Source organism: Anopheles gambiae, chromosome 3 (assembly GCF_943734735.2).
Source record: "Anopheles gambiae chromosome 3, idAnoGambNW_F1_1, whole genome shotgun sequence".
Taxonomy (NCBI): domain Eukaryota; kingdom Metazoa; phylum Arthropoda; class Insecta; order Diptera; family Culicidae; genus Anopheles; species Anopheles gambiae.
In genome coordinates, this window is record NC_064602.1 from 47,891,303 (window position 1) to 47,916,963 (window position 25,661).

At 43.7% G+C, this 25,661-nt stretch overlaps 6 protein-coding genes across 9 annotated transcripts; 3 read left to right on the forward strand and 3 right to left on the reverse strand.

Annotated features, from left to right (window-relative positions):
- Positions 1–179: 179 nt before the first annotated feature.
- On the forward strand, positions 180–932 carry LOC1279503 (iron-sulfur cluster assembly 2 homolog, mitochondrial). The gene is made up of 2 exons (XM_319229.5): positions 180–384; positions 466–932. The coding sequence occupies exons 1-2, from the start codon at positions 362–364 to the stop codon at positions 863–865; spliced, it is 423 nt and encodes a 140-aa protein (XP_319229.4). The 5' UTR covers positions 180–361; the 3' UTR covers positions 866–932.
- LOC1279504 (4'-phosphopantetheine phosphatase) lies at positions 904–3,010 on the reverse strand. 2 transcript variants are annotated; one of them, XM_061659338.1, is made up of 6 exons: positions 2,702–3,010; positions 2,168–2,492; positions 1,884–2,089; positions 1,668–1,810; positions 1,300–1,594; positions 904–1,219 (listed from the first exon to the last, which is right to left on the reverse strand). In XM_061659338.1, exons 2-6 carry the CDS (start codon positions 2,434–2,436, stop codon positions 1,029–1,031), a joined length of 1,104 nt encoding a protein of 367 aa, XP_061515322.1. In that variant the 5' UTR covers positions 2,437–2,492; positions 2,702–3,010; the 3' UTR covers positions 904–1,028. The 2 variants fall into 2 exon arrangements, with proteins under 2 accessions (XP_061515322.1, XP_061515321.1); XM_061659337.1 differs by having other exon boundaries at positions 2,168–3,010.
- Positions 3,011–3,186: 176 nt separating this feature from the next.
- Positions 3,187–4,517, reverse strand: LOC1279505 (peroxisomal membrane protein PEX13). 2 transcript variants are annotated; one of them, XM_061659335.1, is made up of 4 exons: positions 4,186–4,517; positions 3,872–4,102; positions 3,586–3,797; positions 3,187–3,507 (listed from the first exon to the last, which is right to left on the reverse strand). In XM_061659335.1, exons 1-4 carry the CDS (start codon positions 4,515–4,517, stop codon positions 3,257–3,259), a joined length of 1,026 nt encoding a protein of 341 aa, XP_061515319.1. In that variant the 3' UTR covers positions 3,187–3,256. The 2 variants fall into 2 exon arrangements, with proteins under 2 accessions (XP_061515319.1, XP_061515318.1); XM_061659334.1 differs by having other exon boundaries at positions 3,187–3,797.
- A 429-nt stretch (positions 4,518–4,946) lies between these two features.
- LOC1279506 (U4/U6.U5 small nuclear ribonucleoprotein 27 kDa protein) lies at positions 4,947–7,887 on the forward strand. Its single transcript, XM_319232.5, has 4 exons — positions 4,947–5,249; positions 5,328–5,438; positions 5,949–6,050; positions 6,232–7,887. The coding sequence occupies exons 2-4, from the start codon at positions 5,344–5,346 to the stop codon at positions 6,491–6,493; spliced, it is 459 nt and encodes a 152-aa protein (XP_319232.4). The 5' UTR covers positions 4,947–5,249; positions 5,328–5,343; the 3' UTR covers positions 6,494–7,887.
- Positions 7,888–9,281: 1,394 nt separating this feature from the next.
- LOC1279507 (homer protein homolog 2) lies at positions 9,282–14,265 on the reverse strand. Its single transcript, XM_061659333.1, has 8 exons — positions 14,107–14,265; positions 13,734–13,890; positions 13,512–13,643; positions 13,243–13,434; positions 12,964–13,145; positions 12,801–12,879; positions 12,412–12,705; positions 9,282–12,332 (listed from the first exon to the last, which is right to left on the reverse strand). Exons 1-8 carry the CDS (start codon positions 14,109–14,111, stop codon positions 12,222–12,224), a joined length of 1,152 nt encoding a protein of 383 aa, XP_061515317.1. The 5' UTR covers positions 14,112–14,265; the 3' UTR covers positions 9,282–12,221.
- Positions 14,266–17,635: 3,370 nt separating this feature from the next.
- Positions 17,636–23,587, forward strand: LOC133393684 (uncharacterized protein K02A2.6-like). 2 transcript variants are annotated; one of them, XM_061659640.1, is made up of 3 exons: positions 17,636–17,879; positions 19,031–19,929; positions 21,830–23,587. In XM_061659640.1, the coding sequence occupies exon 3, from the start codon at positions 22,171–22,173 to the stop codon at positions 23,194–23,196; it is 1,026 nt and encodes a 341-aa protein (XP_061515624.1). In that variant the 5' UTR covers positions 17,636–17,879; positions 19,031–19,929; positions 21,830–22,170; the 3' UTR covers positions 23,197–23,587. Both variants share the same exon structure in this region, with proteins under 2 accessions (XP_061515624.1, XP_061515625.1).
- Positions 23,588–25,661: the final 2,074 nt, after the last annotated feature.

Below are 25,661 nucleotides of genomic sequence, written 5' to 3' on the forward strand. Positions count from 1 at the left end.
TCGGTCTTACGAGAAATTTAGTAAATCCACTGAGAGATTAAAAGAAAATCAATAGCTATAACTGTTTTCACAGAACATTTTCTATTCCAAAAAGATAATCGAGAATGTTCGAACCCATGAAATATCTTTATGCAACTGTTATTTTGGGCAATCTTTCGATGATTTTGGCCATTCAGTCGACCATAGTGTGTGCTAGGTGACGTTGATGACAGTGCACGTAACAATCAAAATAAACTTTCCGTCGCGAAAGATGGTCACTGCAGGCCGGCGCAATAAACAGTCACCTTATGCAATTTTGTACCGCAATATGATGAGTATCGTGTAGATAAACACAACATTTGCGCAGCAAAAACGAATCGAAATGAACGCAATCGTGCAGAGACGGTAAGTCGGGAAGTGAAAATCACCTAACGAATAACTGCGACGTTCATTTGTTCTATCTATCGATCTTCAATCTCCGCGTAGCATTGGATTGTGCTTCTCGTCGCTGCTTCAACGCCGATTGTTGTCGAGCGCGGCACCAAATGCAGCTGATGCCAGCTCGGTGCAGCTGAGCAACACCTGCATCAACCGGCTGAAGGAGATTTGCAAACAAAATTCGTTTCTACGTGTTGCGGTAGAGGGAGGAGGCTGTTCTGGCTTTCAGTACAAATTCTCCGTTGAAAAGCAGCTCGGCGAAGATGACATTATCGTGAGCCGTGACGGTGTGCAGGTGGCCATCGATAGTGCTTCGATCGAGTACCTGTCCGGGGCTACCATCGATTACCACACCGAGCTGATACGTTCCGGGTTTCGTGTGATTAACAATCCGAAAGCGGACCAAGGATGCTCGTGTGGTGCCTCGTTCACGGTGAAATTGGACTAGCCCCTAAGGTGTAAATATTGATGTTTTAAAAAGTAATGTAAAATATAATCAACGCGTTCAATATTTATTTTAGTTCTTTCAGCACAGTTCATTGTTGTTTTCATGGTTTAGATCCGTTGACCGAATGGCCGATCCTTGGCTGGTCATAACATTTGAAGTAATATTACCGTTCGTATTTACATACCACGGAGAAAGTTTCGCCACCTAGCCGTTTAGCTAACCATTCATTCTTTACGACAGCCAGTTTGAATGTTTCGCACGCGAACTTTGCGTACAGGTTGGTATGCAATGCCCGAGCCATTCCGACAATTATCAATAAATCGACGTCGTTTTGTTCGATTGCGTCCGATAAATCTAGCATGGGTAATAGATAGCGTAAAGTTTATCGGTTATGGTTATGCAAAGCTAAATAACGCTCTTCGACACATTCTTACCTTTTGAAAGCACTCTAAAGTCCAGACAGGGTCCGATTTGGTCATTGCCAAACAGCAGCAACCGATGTTCCTTGCTGTAGGCGTCTCGTAGAATGTCGCACTCTTCGCAGCAATCGGCAATAGCTTTCGTTAGCTCGGAGTACGTAATATCGTTTATCGCCGGATTGATGGTCGCACACAGCAGCACCTTCGTGTTGCGCTTCAACAGTTCGCGAACCAAGGGCACAATCCCTAACACGAAGTCGATGCCCGCATTGTCAGTGAAAATCGTCGCACAGCGGTGTGGTGGATCGTGCTAAAAGGTTCCATTTTCATTTTCAATTTCATGTGAGAAATGTTTTCTGCTATTGTACGCATCGAATTCTTACCTCCATTCTGTCGAGCCACCCGTCTAGGTCGTCGATTAACCAGGGCCTTTTCTGTATCCGATCTAGAGCCTGCTGTAGGCCGAATCCATTGTTTGTTTCTAAAATTTTTGTCACAGCCTGGGCGCCCCAATCGAACATATTACCTGGAATTTGAGCATCAACGAAAGGGCATTATTCTACTGCCCCACCAACAGCCCTTCATTTCTCGATCCATACCAGCTAGTACACCACGTACAATCTCCGTCCACTTTTCCCTCCGGGAGGCTATGCTGTCGAGTTGCTGCAATCGCGGCTTTAGCATACCGATCGATGCTTTGTTTTCGATCGTCTTTTGTTCCTTCCAAGGGTCATCGAAGCCAAACTTTCGGAGAGCACTTTCGATTACCTCCAGCAGGTTTCTGATACCCAATGATGGCGTTTCTCTGCAAATGTTCAAATGCGGTGAGCTATGCGCGCTAAGAATGCACCACCCATCCCATCCCATCCCTCGTCCCAATTACCGTGTGCCCTCCTGCAGCTGGACGAGCATTTCGGCACAGTGCTCGCGGAAAGATTGGGCACGGGCTGCAGCGCTGGCATCCTTCGATTGACTTGCCATTGCCTGCCGCTCGAACTTGAGCACCATGTCTTTGAAGCAGGCGAACCAGTATCGATTCGCCTCCGGATCCTGATAAAGATCGAGCGTATCGGGATTGTACGCATCGACGTTCGCCAACAGGGTGCAGTGCGAGAAGCGTCCGGGAGTTGGATTTGCCTCCGTCGAGCCCATGTTCCCGTTTCCACTCTTTCAGCTTCTCCTTACGGCTATTTCAACTCTCTGCCGAGCTATATACAGCGAATAGTACAGGCAATAATCACAGTAACTATCATTGAAGCAACTATTTTGGTGAAGTAGAGAAGTTCGCTTTTCGCAACAGTGTATATATAACAACAAATCGGATTCCAAATAAACTCATCTCGCTTTCTCCCAATCCCAAATTTCGTTTCACTTTTCTCCCTTTCCCTCGCGTTTGCTATCCCTCTTTCGCACTCACACGTCAAAGGGGAAGTGTTGCCAGCCACCAACAAAATGAACCAAATACAATGCTCTCCCTGTGTTATTACTGAATTCTTTTTGCTTTGCAATCGAAAAAAAAACTCCGCTAGAACTATTTGCGAGAATACATCGCTCCTGTACGTCGTACACGCTCGACACTGACGTGCATATCTGTAAACTCATTTGTTACCCGCCTTGAAAGCTCCTATGTCTAGAATGCTTTAAAGCAAACTAATCCATTATGCATTAAATCATGATGTTTTGCTAAGATAACGAATGCCGCGATAAAACTTGACCGTTGCAAACTAACCGTCCGTCCTGCTGGAACGTTTGTTTATCGCAGCCGTTTTGATATCGTTGCATTGAGACCAATTGATAATGCTTTCCATTGGCAACAGGAAGCCAAAAAACAAATAACAAAGCAGCCGATCGGTATCAACCAAGCAACCCATTTAAAACAAAGCATTAGACATCGGCTAGAAGTCGCTGGTTAATAAAAGCCATTTTATTGAAATCACTGTAAGATACCAGACCCGCTAATATTTTTAATTATCTACTGACTCTCGACAGATTGTTTCAGCGCTTGTACATAGTTTAGTGGAATGATTCCGGACGTTCGTCGATCGGCTGTAGCCGCTAGTACCCATCCACTGTTCAGCAAATGTCGGTCGGTTTGAATTTGCTTCGGCGCAAGTAACACCGATTGTCCCGCACGGATCGACATCTCCTGAGCGTTGGAGGCATCGAAATTGTGCAATGCCTGCACCTCCACTGGATTGTTCCACATGGCAGGATCGCTTAGTGCTGGGTAAGAAAAAAGAAAGGGGAATTGTATCAATCCTGCTGCGTGTAAATCAGCGCAATTGATGCTAAACCTCTTACCAGTATCTTCGCTGACTTTTGGTGCAAACAATTTTATCAGCATATAGGGTACGGAGAGCATGAAACCCATGAATAGTGCTGCTAAAAGTGAGGATGAATGTTTTCTGCCGTTGTTGTTACCGTTCACATCGCTACCAGTAGATACATTAAACGCTTCTTTGAATGCCTCCAACGTGGGATCTGTTTTCGTTATCCTCAGTTTGTACAGCATCCTAAACAGGGAAGAATGTTGCTAGGTTAGCCTATTCTGACTAACTGCCTCCATCAAACGGATGGTACCACTCACTTTTTATACAACCACACGGCCGCTCGCACAACAGCCAAAGATGACCAGAACTGGGCAAACGTTCCCTTCAGGTGCGCCAAATTTGCTGCCACACTCAGCACGGCACGGAATGAGCTGGTGACGGCAAAGAAGGTAGAGTCTAGCATCGTCGCCACATTGCCAACTGCGCCGACGAGCGATTCAAGGATCTGAAAGGCGGGCCGCGAACTTTCTTCTGCTAACTGAATAAACCTGAGATTGGAAGTTCATAATCCAGTTATAATAGCCCATTGTTGTTCCAGGTTGTATTCGTTTGACGGGTAAAAGGTGCTAACCTGTGTTCCGGGTAATTGAACCCACCACCGGGGTTACCGTATCCTCCTCCATATCCTTGACCGTACCCTCCATATCCACCGTAGCTCCTGTGGCCATAATAATCCATAGAGGAATATCCTCCGTACGGGCTGTAGCTGTGATATCCAGATTGGCCAGGAAATCCATACCGATTACCGAACATCATATCTCCCCCACCACCCGAAAACTGTGGTCTCGGTGGCAAAGGTGGTGGATGATTCGTAGGAATTACTCCAGCTGACGTGTTTAGTCCACTTGTATTGCCAAATATTCGTTCCTCATTGAGGGTTGTGTTCCGAAAGTTGGTCGCCATGCCCGAAATGTTTCGTTACCTGCCCCAAATTACGACTTGCGAACTGTGTTATCTTTCCGCACTTTCTATGTTTTCGTAGCTCTGCTTATTGTGTCTCTTCTACTTGATCTTGGACTTTGCTCTCTGTCCGCTTGACAGCTTAACGCCAGTTGCAAGTTTTCTTTGCTGATTACATTAAAAAGTGTCTTTTTTTGTAGATCCTTACACGATCCAAAAGTTCTATTCAGTATTTTAGTATCTTCTTTGCATTCGTTTTGATAAACAAATGAAATAACAAAATTTTCATTCAATAATCGTTAAACACGAGGTTTGATCACGATACCGAACGCCATGTTTTATTGCAGTTTCTTTTGGATAAAATGTTAATGTATATCGTTGCTTTTAAGAAAATTATAAAATGCAATAAATAGCATAAATGGAAGTAATTATGTTCTTTCTTAAACAGAAAGTAGAATAATGTTTAAGAGATCTTTAATATAAGAATATATTTTATATTTGATCATTTTGATAGAAGGAAACGCTTCATTGACTGTCAAATCTATCGTTGCTGCCTAACCTTTTGATTCGCACCTTGGCCTGATTGCTTGACAACCAGACAGACGAACGCGAAGAAGAAGAAGAAGAAGAAGAAGAAGAAGCGGAGAAGAGTGTCAGAAGAAAGGAAGGCTTCGGGGCTCGGAATACGATGCCGGCGTAGCTGCTAGGTTATGCGTGTCCCGATGTTTTAGCGCGGTAAGTCCCAAATTTGTGCACAAGATGCATTCGCGCCATAGAATGGCTAATATATTAACATCCAACCCCAACCCCTAGCATCGTCTCCACAAAGATGCCTTCGTCGCCCAAGCGCAGGAAGGAGCGCGAGCGGCCAAGACGCCGTAAGCGTTCCAGGGACCGCAGCGAAAGAGATCGATCCGGAGGGCGGTAAGTTGCGAGTGTTTGTTGTCCCCATTACTTCCAGTGCGTGTTGCGCTTGCGTACGTGGGCCCATTCTACGGGGTGGCCAACTTCCCGTCTACTGGTATGTAAGCAGTTTCTGCCGGGGGTGGTATCAAGCGGGTCGGATGCAAGCAACCCTTGCGAATGAGCACAACCCCTTGTAGAAACTGTCGGTTAAACCAGAATTGCCTTTGATGTTCAGATCTCGGAACTCGTTTCATCTTCCGATGCAATATACTTTTTTGCAATTAAAACTTATTACGGAGGGTTGACTTGTGTGGGGGAATGTATTTTACTCCTACTCCTTTATTGACCTATTTCTGATGCATTCTCGTAACATGCTCCATGGGTTGGCCAGACTGGGTGTGTTATCCGTGCAGCTTGGACGCTAGGTCTGTAAAACGCTTCGTACGCTAAGGATGACCGTTGCAATTGAAAAACAAAGTACAGTGGAGCGTTTTAAAAACAATTTTTAATCCTATATTTTCCTTACAGGGACCGCAAACGCTCATCTGAGCGGGAAAGAGACCGGGACCGTGAGCGAGATCGGGGCCGGCGAAAGTCACGATCCAGATCAAGATCGCGTTCGAGATCGAGGTGAACATTAGTGAAGTGTAGCGTATGAGTTGTCCTAAAACGTCGTAGTGAAGTGCATTAAGAACGATGTCAAAGCTAGCGGAAGCGTTGCGAAGGACCTTCCGCTATCTCTGATCAGAATAGTGCGCGCCTACTTTGTAAGAAGAATCGTTTCATTGCGCCGTTTCATTTTTCGCCACAGGTCGTACGAACCGATGCCATCGTCATCGTCACGCCGTGCTCCACAGATGAAGCCCATGGTACCGGAATCCGAACTCGAGGGCAAAACGCCCGAGGAGCAGGAGATGCTTAAGACGATGGGCTTCTGTGGCTTTGATACGACGAAAGGCAAAAAGGTGGAGGGCAACGATGTCGGCGAGGTGCACGTCATACTCAAGCGCAAATATCGACAGTACATGAACCGCAAAGGTGGATTCAATCGGCCGTTGGATTTTGTTGCGTAGCGGCATTGCAGATATACGGGGGAACGATGGTGCGAAACACTTGCCAGCCAGTGTCAGCTCGTAGCCGCCATCTTTTGCCTCTGGTGGAGCTGCTGGCACACGCGTTGTTGACATGTGCCATTCGATCATCATCTATCGGGTCTGCAGGTGCAGATCTAACTGACTCAGGACCGCTCCCCCCCTCAAATGGCACTCTAGTGGATCTAGCCCATTGACACTTTCTTTGCAAACTATTCTTTATCCGTGCTTTTGCCATCATCTTGTTACAGGCAAAGCTCGTCGTTTCTCCACCGTACGGGTCCGACTACTAATCATCTTCATCATTACAGTTAACGTTTTTCCTTTGCGTTTATCATTTCTTAACACTCTACGTTTAACCATCATGATGGTATATTTAAATGTCTCCCCACTCACTGCAAACAGCCTTGCGTGCCTGCGACCGTTCGCAAATGGTTTTGGGTACGAGGTGCGACGCCTCCATAACCGAACAATAGTCAACCAACTAATCACCTCACCTCACACAACACACAAACAAACTGCAACAACGGGTTCCATATTACTGCAATAGTTAATTTTCATATACACCATATACAAAATTTACCACACCACTGCAATAGCCAAAACGCTACATCGTATCACCGCGGGGAGTGACCCTCGGCCAATGCGCTCCTCAATGAGCTGATTCCAAACATACAGGCATCACCACCCAGATGTGCGACAGCAACTTGAGTCCGTTTGCACTGCTGTCCCCCCTCCCCTTACCGTTCTTTACCCTCCTTCCCGCAGCATCACCCAACAGTACGTGAGATTCGTAGTGCCTTTTCTAACAGTGAAAAGATCGTGTGGAAATGCAAGACTTTTTATGCATTGTGAAGAAACTGTTGGTGTAGTGTAAGCCAAAAGCAAAAGCATGCATTACTCTAGTACAGGGATTATATAAATTGGACAAATTCTTCTACCCTTCCACAGTGCGTTTTGGATGGATCATGCCAAGTTTCTGTCGCACATCAACTGTTATAAATTATCCGTTTAATCCCCTCCCCCCCTGACTGCCACTCGTTGGCCGTGGGCTGGTTCCGTGCGTGTGATCGCCATGTAGCGTCCTTAATATACCTCACAAACAAAAAAACCACACCTACACTCACATCAAACCACACAAAACAATAGATACAAATACCAGCAAATTTAAATATACCTCATAACTGTAGCATATAAGCATTAAAGATAGGTTTACCGTGCTGTATCGACACTTGAACAGGGCCTGTTCTCGTTTTTCTTTCCGTTTCTCACACTTTTGTATCATCATTTAAGAAGATATATTGTAACCGGTTCAAATACAAACCAATGAAATATGAAGAAGAAATAAAGGAAATAATTTGTTTTGTTTTAATATATGTGGAAGCCGTTACTTCGTAATTTCTAAGAGATTGTAATGATAACGGTTAAGCTGAAATCATTCAGCTTATCCCTCGTTGCACCGTTGGTCACGCTCATACTCTTCACCAAGCTCATAGAACTGTACTAGTGTTGGGAGCTCGGAATCGAACCTACCCGATTCCGATGCCGGATTTGATTCTGGAGTTGATTCTGAAGTCGATGTCGCTGTCAACTCCAGAATCAAATCCGGAATCGGCTCCGGAATTGGAATCGACCTGGGAATTCCAATTTCTCCAGTACCATAATCAGAATTGACTCCGAAATTGGAATTAGCTCCACAATGAGAATCAGTTCTTGAATTGAAATAGGAAGTTTCAGAAGCGAAATCAGTCAGGGAATCTGCATGAGAATGGATCGTTTACAAGTGAATTTGCGGATATCAATACATAGCATCATTGGATCCAAACGTCTATTCTTATGGAGATGCCGAAACCGACTCCGATTTCGAAGCTGATTCTAATTTCGAAGCCAATTCCGATTCCGGAACCGATTCCAATTCCGAAGCGCTTTCCGATTTCGAATTTGGAGCCGATTCCGGGATCGATTCTGGAACCTGATTCGGGACCTACTATCCGGAATCGATTTTTTTTAAACTTCGGAGCTAGCCGGAATCGATTCCGACGAAAACTTCCTTTTTCCCATCACTAAACTGTACTGTCCGTCTGCATACCAACCGGGAAAACAGCCACAGCTCACCCATCAAACCGAGAAATATCACGTACGTGGGGTACAGCAGCTGCATTTGCTTCACATGGAATCGTCCAGCTTCCGTACGCTTCGTAAGGTAGACGACACTCATCAGCAGCTTGCACAATCCTTGCATTCTTACCACTAGATACTCCAGGTTCGATCGTACAAGCATGTACACGATCTGCGGGATGTATTCCGACATGGACGGGAAGCTGTGGAAATCCATAATAACCAGCACCAGGTCCAGGTTTTTGATGCGGTTTAGTGTCTGGTTAACTGGTTAACAGTGGTCTGGTTGTCTCCTCTTCTTCTTTCGCACAACAACCGTTGTCGGTCATGGCCTGCTGCCTGTAGCCATTGTGGGGTTGGCTTTCAGTGACTTTTGGATTACCCCCCACAGCAAGATAGTCAGTCCTACGTATCGTACGTAGGATAATCTATTTGGGGCTTGAACCCATGACGGGCCTGGTACAGTCCCCAATACTCGCCCCGAAAAGGTAGATACTCGGTCCCAGAATTTCAGCGTCCAGCTTTTTAACTGGAAGATTTGATATTCTGTTGAAGTTGCTGTTGTCTTATCTCGGTGAATAATTATTCGATGTTAGCTTATGTCGAATCACCTTGTACACAATTAGAAACGATGTTGCAGCGCTTTTTCACATACTGTAGACAAACAGGTTTCGATTTATTGTAAAAAGGAGTATTTGCGCATTATCAGTAACATACTTTTTCGTTTGCTTGTTTGTTTACTTATACCAGAGTTCCCTAATTTTTCATTTTTATATGGTTTTTCCCTCTCTCTCTCTCTCTGTTCTGGTTTATGTGCCGCCCCAGAGGAGTAAAGATTGTGTATATATGTGTGTGTGTTTTTTTTAAATATATTTAAATAGTTTCTTGGCTGTAACATGCTTTCGTAAGACTCCCTCCACTCTATAGCATTCATTCTGAACACGCACAGTTCCACTCATGATTTTCTTATCCCCTAAACGAATGTAGTTTCCGTCGCGCAATTAATGGGCCAATTAAAGCCATAAAATGGTTGAATATGTTGAGCTGTTGCAAAGGATACTGATAACGTATCACATTGCGTAGCAGAAGTTTGAGGCTTCTTGTTCACAACAAACTCGTTATGGTTGTGTGCTTCACGTTTAACATGCTCAAGGAATACATTCTCTTTAAATGCCATCTCCGCCGAACGATATCGGTTTACCGATTCAACTAGCCCTTGGATAAATGGAAACTTGTTCATAAACATTCAGCACTGCGCAACTCGCCTGGCTGTAAGATCTAGACATTGCAAACATCTAATTAGCAGCAATCCTTTCCCCGCATTCGGCAAAACAAAACTTTTCGAATGATAAATGTTAAAGAGAGGATTATATAGAGGGTATCAGCTCGATCAGTTCAAATTCTAGTGTATAACGATCGCTCCGAAAGAGAGAACCGAAACTCAACTGTAGTTCTGTTGATCTGCATCATCAGCGCAATGGTTTATTTATGATGATAATTACACGTGAATGTTTGCCTTTCATTGCAGCACGCTGATACCATTCAACTGCATTCCTTGTACGAAGCTGCCCTTGTGGCTGTGGCTGTGTGTCTGTCTGTATCGATGTGTGGGGAGGCAAGCTTGTAAGCGCGGTTCTGCTGACTTATCTGATCGGTCGTGTATCATCATAAGATTAGTTAATAATAATAGTAAATGGATAAATTGTACCACAGTAATAGGCAAAACTTCTATTAGGTTTGCGTACGCATGGAGTGGAGTGTATCATTTTAACAACTGCTATAGCCTTTTTACTATGTCCTTTTCTATTTCGTAGTCGCATTCGTATTCGATTTTTGCTATTATATTCTATCCTCAAATACTGTTTCCTTTGCAAAACACGCAACTGTTCTCTCACGTCTGGCTCATTCTGTCCACAATCCGTCGTCTACGCATCCTTCGTTTCCCTTACTATCACCTATCATTTATATTTTGATCATCATTTCGCTATTAATATACCTTTTACGTCTGGAATTTTAAAACATAGGTCTAGTTTTGTGTGGCTTTTCTTTTGTATGGTACTTACATTCCGTCTATTTTAAGCTGCATAAATTGAAGCACAACTAATTGTTCGGCTCTATCTAATCTAACTTAAAACGACATTGCTCGGTAGGTAAAAAAAAATAACTATATGCTCAGATTTTCGGTTTTGTAACATAAGGTCCAGGGTAAAACTTAAAACAAAATTCTTTGGCATTTTTGTTTGTTGTAACGATTCGAGATTCACGTTACTTCAAAATATTGCCCCATCTTGCGTAGGTTACGGCAGTAAATAAAATGTAACCAGTTCCGTGAGATTTACGCATATCAGTGTCGGTTGAAAACTAAAACGTTGTTCAGCAAATGCGCTAAAATATTGGCAATCATCATGGCTCGTTTGCGGAATGTTTGTGTTTAGGAAATTGCTATTGCTATCGAAATTAAAATTGTGCGTGATGACAAGGTATCAGCAATCATTTAAATGTTAAAATCATGTTTCGCTAAAGTACAATAATACTTAAGAATCGTGCACTGAGAGAGAGTTTAGCATTGTACTGCCATTGTTTGCTTAAAAATAGTTGATTGGTACCTTTTAATTACTGGAGATTTGAGACCGTTTGTTCAACAGGCAAAGTTTCACCTCGATTCATGTTTCGAGACATGATGCGTGATCGGTGAGTATCGTAGAATCTTGGTGGACCAGCAACATTACTGAAATGGCGTCTATGTTTCGTGAGTGTGTAAAAATAGGCGAATAATTTAAAACAAAAATTTAAAATAGCATTACGATGCAATACACAATAGCTAAATGCTCTAATACTGTTACCGTTCTGTTCTGCTTTTCGAATCAGAAATCGATCTTGTACCTCTATAGTTTTCGTTATTTGTCCGCTTTTGTGTGAATAAGAGCGTGCCAGAGTGGAGATAATATAGTTACTTTTTTGATTTTTTCAATAGCAAAGGTAGTCCGGTCTTGGTCTTGTGCTTCGAAACCAGTATGGTTGCGGTTTTACTGGTGGATTGGGCCTCGGATTGACCATTGCCCTCTTCTTCACCAGTCAGTTTGGCTATTTCTTGGCAGAGCATCGACTGTTTGCGATTATCGCCTTCATCGTTGATTGCCACAGGGGACGAAGGAATATTGTATAACGTTCCCGTCGTTTTTATCGTTGCACCTAATGCGCCGCCAGCAGAACCTAGTTTTGCTACCGATGGGTTGCTTATTTTTGTGCTGATTAAAACAATTGTGGACCCAGTTCTATTTCCACCGGGCAGCGCTGTGCCAGCTAGAGACTGTTTGTCTGGTGATACCGATCGTTTTGCTGACAAATTTCCTTCGGAAGTGATGTTTAGTTCCTCTCGCTGTGTAGCACCAACGCGCTCTGACTCTCCTATTGGTGGTATTTTTACGTTGGTACGATAACAGGACACACTAGTTGCTGCACTTATGCCTTTACCTGGAAGAGATGCAACCTTCACGTTTGAATTACAACCGCTTGCGAGCGTAGTGGGAGATTGGTATTCTACGGCAAAGTAACTGCCAGCCGTAGACGTTGCTTTTGGCACATTCATATCTCAAGTAGATTTATGCTGGACCTGAATCAACTTTTCCATTTCCTTCTGAATGCCACTAAGCTCCGTTATTTGAGCATTGAACTGATTGCACAGATTTGTCATCTGTTTTAACTGTAAACAAAAAGTGACCAAATGTTTTAGTTTGGACTCCAGCACATGCCATAACAACAATGCATCCGAACTAACTTACCGTGGGATCGTTTTGTTTATCTTTGAGCGATTTATTGGCTGCCTTAAGTTCCACTTCTTGGTTCATAAGATCTGCCTCCAGCCCCTCGATTCTAGATTTCAGCGATACAATCTCACGTCTCAGCTCTTCGGTTAGCTCGGTCGAAGCTACACCGGCCACATTGCCACCGCCAGCCAAAGGTACAGCTCCACCCTTGCCGGCCTCCAGATCTTGGTAGCGTAATTTTAATCTTTGATTTTCCTCTTTGTATGAGTGCAACTGCCGCTTCCATTCATCTACGTTTGCTGTTGACTCCTGGAAAGTGAAGATACAACGTAATCGTATCAAATTGTATAAGTCGCTTTAAGTGTTGTTCAACACAAGCTAGGTACGTTGGAACATTAACAAACCTGCAAAGCGCTCGTTAGTCGTAGATTATTACTCTTCAATGTGGCCAATTCTATCTCCCACTTCTTTGCGTTGGCAGAACTAAAAAAAATTAAAGAAACGGATAATCACATTGGTTTTATCATTACTGAGTGATACTTTCGTACTTTAAGCGATTGTTCCTACCTTTGTGCTAATGCAAGTTTTAATCTTTCGTTCTCATATTTAAGCTGTTGCTCTGTCGTCGAAGGTACGGTGCCATCGCTCGATACTGTATTGTTAATTGACAACTGCTTGAGTTCGCTATTCAGATTGTTAGCATTCGTCTCACTGATATTGTTGTGCGATGGGCTATCCGTTTTACAACTCTGCAAAAAGCAAAGAGCGGAGCGTTAGAAGAACAAGACCAAACTATCGGTAAAAGCCCATTCAATGCGCCGGACATCATACGCTTGGAAAACTTACTGTCGAAATGGTACTTGCCGGTGCTAGTGGTGGCTCCAAGTTTCCAGACTCGAAGATATCGCCACTATTGGCCGAAGCACGAGCCGTTATTGGCGATGCGTTAGCCGAAGCTGCGGCCGAGTTGCCATTGGCGGAGGCCTTGTTGAGAGCGTCCTTAGTGGCTTCCTTTACCTCTTGAAACTTTACTATAAACTGTAGCAAAAAATTAGTACAAGAATAGTTTCGTTGATTCGTACAACTGTATTGTGAAGCACAACGATTTCACATACCTTTCCAAGTTCCGCTTCCGATGCAAAACCCAGCCCGTACACAGTATTGGCACGTACATCACTCCATTGACCAAACTTCTGGGATGTTTGAGTGAAGGTCATATTAGGAGTAATAGTGGAATTGATAACAGCCTGTTAAACATAATCGGAAAGCAGCATTAGCACGGGGTATCAAATTGAATCAAATTTGACATATCTCCTGCCGCTGCGGCCGCCGCCTACCTTGCTCCCTTCAACGCTGATGATTCGATAGAGATTGCGAGAGGAATCATAGAAGAAACTAACGGCGATGGCCTTCGAACTTGCGGTTATCCAGGTGCGTTTGGTTTTGGGATCTATGTGGAACACATGAGCGTTGCAAGTGAAAATTGGTTGCTCCCTGCGAATTGAAAGAAAACTGTAAACACAGCACATCTCCGAAGCCCGAACGCACTACACGTCTCGCCCCTTGACTTTTTTCCTCTACAATTCGCCCCTCATTTGTGGGTGGTGTACAGATTATTCTGCCTTTAGGACCATTTGCCCGACGTGAGGGACGCTTACTTTCAGGACATGCGAATATTGCTTTAGAGATGGAAAATACATCTTCACTTACCCCATTGTGCAGGACAACTTCCTATAACTGTTTTAACATGAAGAGAGTCGATCTAAAACACCACCCCGAAGGTAAATTTGTCGATATTGAATCGCAGGTCCACCAACAATTTTTTTCTCTTGCACACATCCAAAATGAGCGAAGGTCAGGTATATTCATGAAATCCCATGAAGTCCCATGAGCGCCATGTTTGATTCCGGTTTGACATTCAATGAACAGCGTGTTTTTACGAATGTGCTGTTGAATTAGCCGTTATCGCACGATGTGCAATAACTTTACATTATTTTTTTTATAAATCAAATACATATGTCTATAGTTGATAAAAGTAAAGTATTATCAAAGAACTATATTAAATAAAACAATGAAGAACTTAGCTATATTAAAACATTGATTGGCGAGATTTTTTGGAATTACAGTCATTGGGGCCCTTCACGATTCTAGTCAGTTTTTTGTATGGAGTTTGACAGTTGGAGGATGAAATCATGTAAACACTCCATACAAAACCACACAAAAAACTAGCCTGCAATTTTCAGTTTAAATTATTCTAGCCTCAAAGCTAGAATTAGTTTCGATTACCTGCTCGAAAACACGGTGTTGTTTGCATTTACCTCAAGGTGCATTAAAGAGATCACGTGGTGGAATCTAGAATCAAAGTGTATTTAGTCCAGGTGGTCTCATCCCAAGCGATTAAGCTTAAACGACTGGAAAATTGAATATCCATAGATAAAAATGAAAGCTCCACAGCTTCATTGGTTTGACCAATAGATGGCGTATTACAACTCATCATTATATTGCTATCCTTTTCTTGCAATGTGTTTCGACAAGTTTCATCTTATCATGACCCATATAGCCTTCTAACTTTCTGAGCAAAAATGTATATGAATGGTCGTGTGGTCAGATACATGGATATCAACACCAACGATCATTACTCGAATCTCATTTGCTTTTCAGTACTGGTGGTTGTTAGCATTGGAGTTTAGTATTTAAACAATCGTATCGCCGTTCTAGTTCTAGCGATGCATAACTTCAATGCGAAACCATACAACAGTACAGGGGAAATGAGAAAGCTCTCCTCCAAGCGAGGAAGCTTCACTGGTTGGGGTATCCCACAAACAGATGGCGCCACCAGCTTTTTTGCTATTTTTAGAATGCATGAGTCGTTTGCCGTCTGCTAAACGAAGTCTTTTTTTATTCCGTTTAGGTTGAGAATTTGAGTCGTTTAGAACCCGTTTAGTGGTCGTTTAGTGGATTTGTGGCACTTGGGATAGTATGGTTTTTAAAACCAAATTTGAATATCACTTTTTGACAGGATGGGTGAAAACTTTTGTTCAAACAAGCTCTCTTGAGGCTTGACGAATACTCAAAACACTCTTAAAATCTTCATTCAGAAGCAGAAGCGATAAAAATCAGGCTTCTAAATTCATTCATAGTTGATTTTCCGCTTAGGAATCCTTTTTGGTAGTTTCCGACTATCTCTTCGACGTGCGGGACAACGATCAGGGAGAATATTTTATAGGCGGTATTCAATACCGTAAATTTGATGAGTCTCGTTTTTTAGTCGTGCACCTCCATTCTTGACCAGTTTAGCTGCGATTCCGTCGGTTCCGAGTGCCTTGTTATTTTTCAGCCGACGGATAGCCTTTCGTGTTTCTCCTATGCTAGGAGGCAGTAGCATGACACCATCTGCTAGTGGAGCCTCTAGCTGTTCGTTAAAGTGGTCGTTGAGTAATTCATCAAAGTACTGAGCCCTCTGCGAGAGGACCTCTGGCTGGTTACTAACCAGATCTCCATCCTTGTTGCGACAGCAGGTTACCTTAGGTACAACGTTGTTTCGGTGATCTGCTATTGCTTGGTAAAACTTTCGTGTCGGTCCGTACGCCTCTCTGGTTTGCTCGAATTCCCGCATGTTTTGCTCTTCCAAAGCATGCTTCTTTGAGCGGTGAAATCGTTTCTCTTCGCGTCTGAGCCGTGTGTATTCCTCTGCGCATGCCCGCGTTCTATGCCGTTGTTGCATTGCTCGGTATGCATTGTTCTTATGTTCGGTCACTTGTCTGCATTTTCCGTCGAACCAGCCAGATTTGGTGTTGCCAAGACGTGGTGGGAGTATATTTCTTGCACAGTTTATTATTTATGTTTTCAGAGCGTTCCACCTCTCGCTCGTAGTTTCGTATCTATTTGACGGTAGTAGAGACTCGTCTAAAGCGGCTTTGAATTCCTGTTGGACAGTAATGTCCCATAGATAGTCCGTGTTGAGCCGAAGCTGCATGTTTTCTCTGCCCGTATACAACGTATCACTAAGCCAACCAAGTAGTGATCGGAATCGATATTGGCTCCTCGGCTCCTGTTCGAACATTTAACAGACTCGAGTGTCGTCGGCGGCTTATTAACACGTGGTCGATCTGGTTGAAAGTTTCTCCATTCGGGTACGCCCACGTTATTTTGTGGATGTCCCTCCGTGCAAATTTGGTATTTCCTACAACCAGATTGTTCGCTGCGGCGAACTGGACCAATCTACTATCATTATCGTTACTGTGCTCATGCAGACTGTGACAGCCAGTGTATTAACGGTACATTGGCTCCCTACCGACTTTTGCGTTGAAGTCCCCCAGGATGGTTATGAGGTTATGCCCGGGGCACGCATCTATGGTTCTAGCGAGGCGGCCGTAAAACAGGTCCTTCTCCTCTTTCTCTTCGGTAGGGGCGTGAACGTTTATGAGGCTTATATTGAAGAATTTGCCTAGCATGCGCAGGGTGCATAGCCTATCGTTTGTAGCCTTGAAATCAATGATAACGGGTTTCAGCCGTGGACCTACGGCGAAACCCGTTCCGTGGCGGTGGCGGTCGTGGCAGCTGTAGTAGATGTCGTAGCATTGCTTAGCATGCCTGTTGTGCATACCGTTCCCTAGCCACCGAATATCTTGTAGAGCTACGAGGTCCATGCTCAGTGTGGCTAGCGCGTCAAGTTGTTTCAAGGCTCCGGCTTCGCTAAGAGTGCGTACGTTCCATGAGCCTATTTTAATCGTAGTCCAGGGGCATTGCGTAGGGTCGGTATCGTGAAGTCCGTTTCGCATTCTTCTGTAGCTTTCCGTAGTCATTGATTACATGAGACTGGGTGACTGGCCCTGCGCTCACGTGGCCGTTTTGTTTAACGTCGGGTTACCCCCCCCCCCCCCCCCCCCCCCCCCCCGAAGTTCAGGCACCCAGTTTCCCGGGATACTCACCAAGGGGTTGGATCTACCCCGTGCACCCAAGTATATATGGAGGCACATATTACCACTCTGCACGACGAGGACGTGTCAAAATAGGAGTTGGAAATAAGAGAGCCTGTATTATCGCTTGGGGGGCTTCGGATCCCATCCGATCCATTACAGAGTGCAGGGGCTCGTTATTATACAAAGGAAATTTAGAGTTCTGCCTACCGTTCTTGCGACGCTCAGACCGTTTGACGCCCTTAGTTTTTTTACTTTGTTCTGTTTGCATCAACACTATCCTTGTTCAATAGAAAAGATTCAGATCTACTAACTGTAGGAATATGAATAGAGAGAGAGGATATAGAGAGAGGGAGATCGAGACGTACTTGACAGGAGATAGTTCGGAGACAGAGCAAACGGGGCAGACGAGCGTGAGCGATCGAGCGCAACGGACGTGTGTGCTTCAGCGGCGAATTGTACAAGTGTTGGATAAGCGACGGAATAAACAGTGGATTCTACAATTGGCGCAGCCGGTATTCCTTTTTTATATACACATACATAGAACCCCGACGAGGTATAAAAGTAAGTAACGCATGATCGTAATCATCCTAATCACCGGTGAAATGGCTAGAAATAGAGTATACATGTACAAAGTGACAATGGTTGCTAGGAAAACGGAAATTAGGAAAGTTTGCTTTGCATTCGTAAATTGTTCAAACGGGTAAGTTAAGGCCTTGGAAAGCAGTAACATCGTAATGGTGAGACCGGCTTGGCCGTAGCACATGCGATTAGTCCGGTATTACTCGCAGCAAAAAAAAAATGATCTGAGTGAGCTTTGTATAGGTGAATGTGAGCGCGCACAAAAGACGAGCCCGGTGATAGCCGTAGCGTCGGGGAAAAAAAGGTAACGAATTTCGAGAAGTGAGCCCGGTATGACCGAAGCACAAAAGACGAGCCCGGTGGTACCCGTAGCGTGCAAGTGGAAAAAACAATGATACTAATACTCCAAAAGACAAGACCGGTGGTACGTACCCGTAGTGTTAGAGAAAAAAACGTTTCTCGAGAAGTGAGTCCGGTTCAACCGAAGCACAAAGGACGAGCCTGGTGGTAACCGTAGCGTCGAAGCAAACGAGGAAAAGAAGAAGGTAAATAAGAAGCAGATAAAACCAATCCACCAAGAGACAAGTCCGGTGGTACCCGTAGCGTGCAAGTGGAAAAAAAGAACAATCATACTAATACTACAAAAGACAAGACCGGTGGAACGTACCCGTAGTGTCAGAAAAAACGATTCTCGAGAAGTGAGTCCGGGTCAACCGAAGCACAAAGGACGGGCCCGGTGGTAGCCGTAGCGTCGACGTGAGAAAGCTCACTCACAAGTGAGCCCGGTACTATCAAAGTAAAACAGACGAGCCCGGCGATAGCCGCAGCGTAGAAGTGAGAAGGATTATTTAGAAGTGAGAACGAGTATTCACGAGTGAGAACAGCATGATTGAAATGCACAAGACGAGTCCGGATGTACCCGCAGCGTCGAAGTGAGATGGAAGTAACACAGAAATAGTGAGACCGGCTTAACCTCAGCTTAAGAAACAAGCCCATGTAATCAATTAACCCCTATAATGTTGTTGAGATGAAACTAGTTGAAATTTTGATAATCAAATAAATGGCCTAACACAATCGTACGTCGATCGTACCAAAGGTTTCAACAGTACATATATTTAACAATGCTTTTCCAGATGGATCCTGAAAAATTTCCGCTAGAACCCTTCAATTCCGACGTAAACTGTTCTGATTTACGTACGGAATGGAAGAGTGGTTGCGAGCTCTTCTCCTAATATTGGAGCTAAAAGGGCCACTTTCACAGCATGAGAAATTCGTGTATATGCTGGCCCGAGGAGGAAGAGATCTTCAACGCATATATTTCAACCTAGGCCAAGCTGAGGACGAGATCATCCCATCACAGACGCAGGTGCCATTTGCGGCTCAAGAAACACCTGAATTTGACAACGCCATCAAACGCCTAAACAAATTCTTCGTAGGAAAACGAAACGAACGCATAGAGTTGGAGGTGTTTAGAAATATTAAGCAGGCAGATGAGCCCTTCAATCGGTTCATGCTGAAACTACGCACTCAGGCGAAGAAATGCGATTTCGGAATGCGCGAAGAGAAAGAAATCCTTCATCAAATTACGGCAGGTGCTAGAGACATTAAAGTCCGAGATAAAGGGCTTGAAAATGTCATGAAGTTGGACGAATTAGCCAATTTCGCACTCAACAGGGAAATCCTTGCAAAGCAGAAAGCAATTTCTAATAATGAGCACGAAGCAGCGTCTGTGTCACACATTAGACACGATCGCACAGGAAACAAAAGGCCGTCCGCAATGTCACCGGAATGTGATCGGTGCGGATCTCGTGAGCACACAAGAGAATCCACCGGTTGTTTTGCCCGGAAAGCCCGATGTAACGAATGTGGAAAGATAGGACATTTTGCCCGGAAATGCAGCAACAAACGACGACAGCCTTATTCTCCCTATGTTTGGAAGCAACCAAGATCAACAAACAACATACGAGAGATGGATCGTTCTACTGCACGAGAGACGCGTCCTACAAGAGAGGTAAACGCACAACATGATAACGTAAGTACTTGATGGAGGGGGAATATCTGATAAGATAGTTGGATAAGTAGAAATGATCATACGAGGGCTAGTAGAATCCTAGTAATATGTTAACCTGAGTTTCGGCACGACTAAGCTTGATGAATTCACTAATTATATGGAAATAACTTATACCCCACCACAGGCTAATCGCAGTGACAGCTGTATAATAACTTGTAAAATTGATACATACCCAGTAGAATTCCTTATTGACTCTGGAGCAGCAATCAATACGGTTACGGAAATCGTATGGAAATCCCTTCTTACTGCTGGCATCACAATTTACAAAAAGAAATATGGCTGCGATCGCCAAATAACTGCTTACGCCAGTCATAAACCCTTGGAGGTCATTCTCATCTTCGAAGCAGTCATTTCTGTTAATGAAGCAAAACCAACAGCTTATGCAGAGTTTTTTGTAGTAAAAGGGGCGCACAAGTCTCTGTTAAGTAAACGAACAGCGGAAGAACTAAAAATTCTTAAAGTCGGTCTAAGCGTCAACAGCTTACATAGCAAGTGTAACCCTTTCCCCAAATTTCCAGGCATACAAGTAAAACTTTGCATTGATACATCTATTACTCCAAAAAAAATTGCTTATCTCCGAATTCCAGCGGCTATGGAAGAGAAAGTAGATGCAAAAATTCAAGAAATGTTGGAACAAGAAATTATAGAACCCGTTACAGGCCCACCAGAATGGATCTCGCCCATGGTGGTGGTCCCAAAAGGGAAGGACAACATCAGACTTTGCATAAACATGAAATACCCGAATCAGGCCATACAAAGGGAACACTACCCGTTACCCATGATCGACACGCTTCTGAACAAACTAAAAGGGTCAAAGTTCTTCTCAAAATTGGACATTACATCAGCATTCTATCATATAGAGTTACACCCCAAATCTCGCGGCATAACTACATTCATGACAAGTAGAGGGCTCATGAGGTTTACTAGGCTCATGTTTGGCATTAACTGCGCACCCGAAATATTCCAGAGAGTGATGTGCCAAATGTTGGAGGGCATAAGCGGAGTTATCATATACATTGACGACATAATAATCGCAGGTGAAACCGAAGAAGAACATGACCGAAGAGTATCGGAAGTGTTGTCGATATTAAAGGAAAACAACGCGACCCTCAACAAAGAGAAATGCGTTTTCAAAACTAATTACCTCGATATTCTGGGATACAATGTAAGTGCTGACGGTATTAGCCCCTCAAACTAGAATAATTTAATTCTAGTCAAACTGGGAAAATAGAAGCGATAAATAATTTTAGAACTCCGGCAACCAAGGAAGAGGTTCGTAGCTTCTTGGGTTTGATAAATTTCGTGGGGCAATTTATTCCCGATTTATCCACTCGTTCAGAACCTTTGCGCCAGTTTATAAGAGGAGACGTTGAAATATTCGGTAAAGAACAAAAAGAGGCATTCATTAGCCTTCAAAATGAACTTTCGGAAAACGTCCATCGGTTAGGCTTCTTCGACCCAAAGGACTCGATAGAACTTTACGTTGATGCTTCACCTGTGGGACTTGGAGCAGTACTATGTCAAAGAAACCCTTCGAATATACCCCGAATAATAAGCTTCGCGTCCAAAGTACTTACAAAAACTGAAAGAGTTTACCCCCAAACTCAGCGAGAAGCCTTAGCAGTAGTGTGGGCCGTAGAAAGAATTTATCTATACCTATTTGGCACAGAATTCACAATATTTTCAGACCATAAAAGCCTTGAGTACATATTCGAAGGGAAATATCAAGATGGGAAAAGAGCGTGCTCGAGAGCTGAAGGGTGGGCACTTCGCTTACAACCGTACAAATTTCATGTGAAATACATTCCCGGCAAAATTAATATAGCTGATAGTTTATCCCGTTTATGCTTCCAATCTCCAGACACAGAAAAACCGTTTGACGAGGATTCAGAACACTACCTTTGCAATATTAGCGAAGGGGCGTCAGCAATTACCTTAAAAGAAATCCGAGAAGCAACACTCTGCGATAATACATTGAAAGATGTTATGCAAGCTATAGAGAACAATAACTGGCCTCCAACGCTTGTTAGATACCAAGCATTCTCTAAAGAGTTAGGCGTGATCAATGGCATCGTAGTTAGAAACGACAGGATAGTTCTTCCTGTCATCCTGCGTAAAAAGGCCCTGGACATAGCACATAGAGGACATCCTGGAGTCGTGAGTATGCGTCGATACCTTAGGGAAAATGTTTAGTGGCCTTACATGGACCGTGATGTCACCGAACGAATCCAAGAATGCGCGGGTTGCACTGCCGTTAGTTCCCAAACTCCAGCCGAACCTATGCTAAGGAAAGAAATGCCTGACCGAGCGTGGCAAGACCTCGCCATCGATTTTTTCTCCGCGAAAGAGTTCGCTACATTTCTTGTAGTCATTGACTACTATAGCCGCTTTACAAAAGTAATCGAGATGAAGCTAACAAATGCAGTAAAAACTATAGAAGCGCTAGAATCAGTATTTTCGGAACACACATACCCAGAGACAATCCGTTGTGATAATGGCCCTCCATTCGCTAGTGAAGAATTTAAAAATTACTGTACAAAAAAGAATATTCGCCTCGTACACACAATTCCGTACTGGCCTCAAATGAATGGCCTCGTTGAAAGAGCGAACCGCGGCATCTTAAGATCCCTACGTATAGCCAAATCACAGAAAACCGACTGGAGAGAGGACATTAAACAATATGTTTACTCGTATAATACAACACCGCATACCATAACAGGTAAAGCCCCACTAGAACTATTAACAAATAGACCCGTGAAAGACTTGCTACCATCGCTCAGAACTGAACCCTTCTGGAATCGGGACGAGGCAACAAAAGACGAAGACGCTATTAAGAAACAAATAGGGAAAATCTATGCAGACAATCGAAGGCATGCAAGACCTTCCAACATCGTCATCGGTGACAAAGTTCTCATAAAGAACTACGAACCTGACAAATGTGCACCCAAGTTCCGCAATGATGAATACATTGTCCTAAAACACTCGGGGAATGACACAATAATAGTCAACGAACAGGGCATCAAATTCCGAAGACCAGTGTCCCATTTAAAGAAGATACATCCAAAAAAGGATTACGCGGATAATAAATATCAACATAGTGGAACATCGATGCTAGGAGAAACTCCCACAAGCAGTACTCCTACTCAGAGCAGACAAAATCAGGATAACAATTTGGGCGAACATTCACGCCCAAAAAGAACGACTAAACTTCCATCCAGATACCAATAAATCCTTTTTCTCGTTCTAGATTTGACCCACAAGGAAAAGAGAGAGAAAAACTAAATCAAATATCGGCGGTATAGATGAAGGACGGCCCGGACTGGAACTAGTAGTAATAAGTTGCACTCAAATTAAGTGAAAGCGATGCATAGTGGACTTTACGCAAAACATCATAGAATAGATTTTTTTCACATGATTTTCATTTCACATTTGCGGATAGGGAAGGGATGTAGGAATATGAATAGAGAGAGAGGATATAGAGAGAGGGAGATCGAGACGTACTTGACAGGAGATAGTTCGGAGACAGAGCTAACGGGGCAGACGAGCGTGAGCGATCGAGCGCAACGGACGTGTGTGCTTCAGCGGCGAATTGTACAAGTGTTGGATAAGCGACGGAATAAACAGTGGATTCTACACTAACATCATATTTTTATCCCGGTGTTTGTATGGGCTGCTTCCACTGTGCATTGGAATCACCTACCCCATATGCAAGAAGGGTGTTGAACAGCACCTATAAAGTATTCAGTCTGGGTAATCTCCTCTTCAGAGAGGATCCTATAAGCCAGCAGTACAGCAATGTCAGGATAGAATCACCGCATCAGAAGTTGGACAGGTAAGACAATCTGCATACAGGACCTGCTCCACGCCACTCAAACAGCTCCACGGAATCGTTGATATACTTAGAAAAGGAACTCATTTGTGTTTACAGATGATTAGCAACAACGTCTAAACAAGTGTTTCGCCTTGATGTCCTGCGGGCATCCAGTACAAACTTTTACGTATCTACTTACTTCCGAACAGGTTCGAAGTGCGCACTGTGCGCACAGCACACTTAGGGCAGTGTGCATGTGCGCACAGCACACTGAATTGTGCTACTTTACCCAACACTAGTTATCATACTTTGTCCGATGTATTTTGGATGATGCCATTGAACATATGTTGCCGCAACATGTTCATAGATCCGGGCCTTACAGTGCCACCACCCAAGACGGTTTACAGCGGACTGTGGGTTCAGGGCAATCAAGAGCGCCAGGACGAGGAGGTTGATTTCAGACATTTTAGCTAGTTATGCGCGTTGCCACGCGAGCATAGTAAAATCGTTCCACTCCTCAAACGAATCAATCGGAAATATATTTTTTTAAATGATCCTGCTAGGTTTGGTCAGGACTGTATGATTGATACGGCAGTTTGAAACGAACGAGACGTTCGAAGCGTCCGACGCAATCGGAACAATTGAAACTATTTGAACGGTTAGTAGAAATAAACGGCAGGGTCGATCCATTTTATCATCATGCCACGTAATTTTAACAAATAGAAGTAGTGAAAATAAAACTGCGGTAACAACGATGAAAATTGTTAAAAATTGTCCCTGTAAAAACAATAACAGCGCGCCGGTATCCGGTATCAAACACATTGTCTAGATGGCTGCATTTCAACGGGTGACGGATTAAATTTCTTTTGATTCAGAAATATTCATTCAATTTCTGACAAACATTCAAAGCTTTACACTATACCTCTACCAGCTTATTGATCGACACTAATCGTTGCTATAGTATGCTTCTAATAAATCAACCTAATTTATAAAAACAAATTGCATTATTGTTATTCGACGTTCGCCAGCCATCATAATACGGGTTTCTTCAACAATGCCTTGATTTAATCTGTTCCTTGTGCAAACGCATTGGCCTGACGGTGTGTATCCAAAATAGCAGCGGTATTTCATTCTTCCGAGGGAGGAACCCGCTTTCAGCAATCTACTACATATAGGATACTGCTGTCAAAAGGGAAGTATTTGTCAAAGTCCTTGGTGTTATGCTTGACGCAAATTTCATTTCCAAAGAGCATATTGATGATGTCATTGCTAAAAGATTTTCAGAACGACCAAAAAATTTCGCAATCCGGTATGCATCTAAGCCGTCTACTGCAGCATCTCTTCGTCCGGTGCTATAATATGCGAGCGTGCTCTGGTGTCGTACTACTGCTAATACTATTGATCGGATCTAAAACTATTCAGCGCAAATTTATTCGCTATGCTCTACGCTTTCTGCCCTGACGCGACCGTGCCAATCTTCCATCACATCACTCTCTCACTCCACTTGGTGACGGACAGACGTGGTTTGATCGCTCCTGCTTATCCTAGTATTTAAACGCGGCTTAATTAATCGTCCTGTGGCTGGTTGATACTTTATCGCTTGTGACTTTTGCACAACTTTGGGCTTTGCGATATCACTCGTTGTGTGCCTGCTTTCCAGTATATCATGTAATCCAAATGGTAAACCATTACATTTGTCGTGTTCGGGGGTGTGTGGCCGTTTGTTCCATGCTCACTGTGCCGGTGTCTCGGAATCCACGTTAAGTGAATTGTTGGCAGATTGTGGTCTGTGCTGGCTGTGCAAACAATGTGACGCCTTGCGTAAATCGAAAATCCTGTATTGTTTCCCGAGATTGAGGCCGCCTTGGTTAATTCAATGGAT

Bases quoted from the DNA above. Each gene is read 5' to 3' on its own strand.
- LOC1279503 (XM_319229.5), top strand. From the start codon at position 362: ATGAACGCAATCGTGCAGAGACG. The intron at 385-465 runs GTAAGTCGGGAA...ATCTCCGCGTAG, and splicing joins AACGCAATCGTGCAGAGACG to CATTGGATTGTGCTTCTCGT.
- LOC1279504 (XM_061659338.1), bottom strand. From the start codon at position 2,436: ATGGGCTCGACGGAGGCAAATCCAACTCCCGGACGCTTCTCGCACTGC. The intron at 1,811-1,883 runs GTATGGATCGAG...CTCAAATTCCAG, and splicing joins TGTACGTGGTGTACTAGCTG to GTAATATGTTCGATTGGGGC. The intron at 1,595-1,667 runs GTAAGAATTCGA...GGAACCTTTTAG, and splicing joins GGTGGCTCGACAGAATGGAG to CACGATCCACCACACCGCTG.
- LOC1279505 (XM_061659334.1), bottom strand. From the start codon at position 4,517: ATGGCGACCAACTTTCGGAACACAACCCTCAATGAGGAACGAATATTT. The intron at 4,103-4,185 runs GTTAGCACCTTT...TTCCAATCTCAG, and splicing joins TTCAATTACCCGGAACACAG to GTTTATTCAGTTAGCAGAAG. The intron at 3,798-3,871 runs GTGAGTGGTACC...TTCCCTGTTTAG, and splicing joins GCCGTGTGGTTGTATAAAAA to GATGCTGTACAAACTGAGGA.
- LOC1279506 (XM_319232.5), top strand. From the start codon at position 5,344: ATGCCTTCGTCGCCCAAGCGCAGGAAGGAGCGCGAGCGGCCAAGACGC. The intron at 5,439-5,948 runs GTAAGTTGCGAG...TTTTCCTTACAG, and splicing joins AGAGATCGATCCGGAGGGCG to GGACCGCAAACGCTCATCTG. The intron at 6,051-6,231 runs GTGAACATTAGT...TTTTCGCCACAG, and splicing joins AGATCGCGTTCGAGATCGAG to GTCGTACGAACCGATGCCAT.
- LOC1279507 (XM_061659333.1), bottom strand. The intron at 13,146-13,242 runs GTAAGTTTTCCA...TGCTTTTTGCAG, and splicing joins CGGCAAGTACCATTTCGACA to AGTTGTAAAACGGATAGCCC. The intron at 12,333-12,411 runs GTAAGTTAGTTC...TTTTGTTTACAG, and splicing joins ATAAACAAAACGATCCCACG to TTAAAACAGATGACAAATCT.
- LOC133393684 (XM_061659640.1), top strand. From the start codon at position 22,171: ATGGACCGTGATGTCACCGAACGAATCCAAGAATGCGCGGGTTGCACT.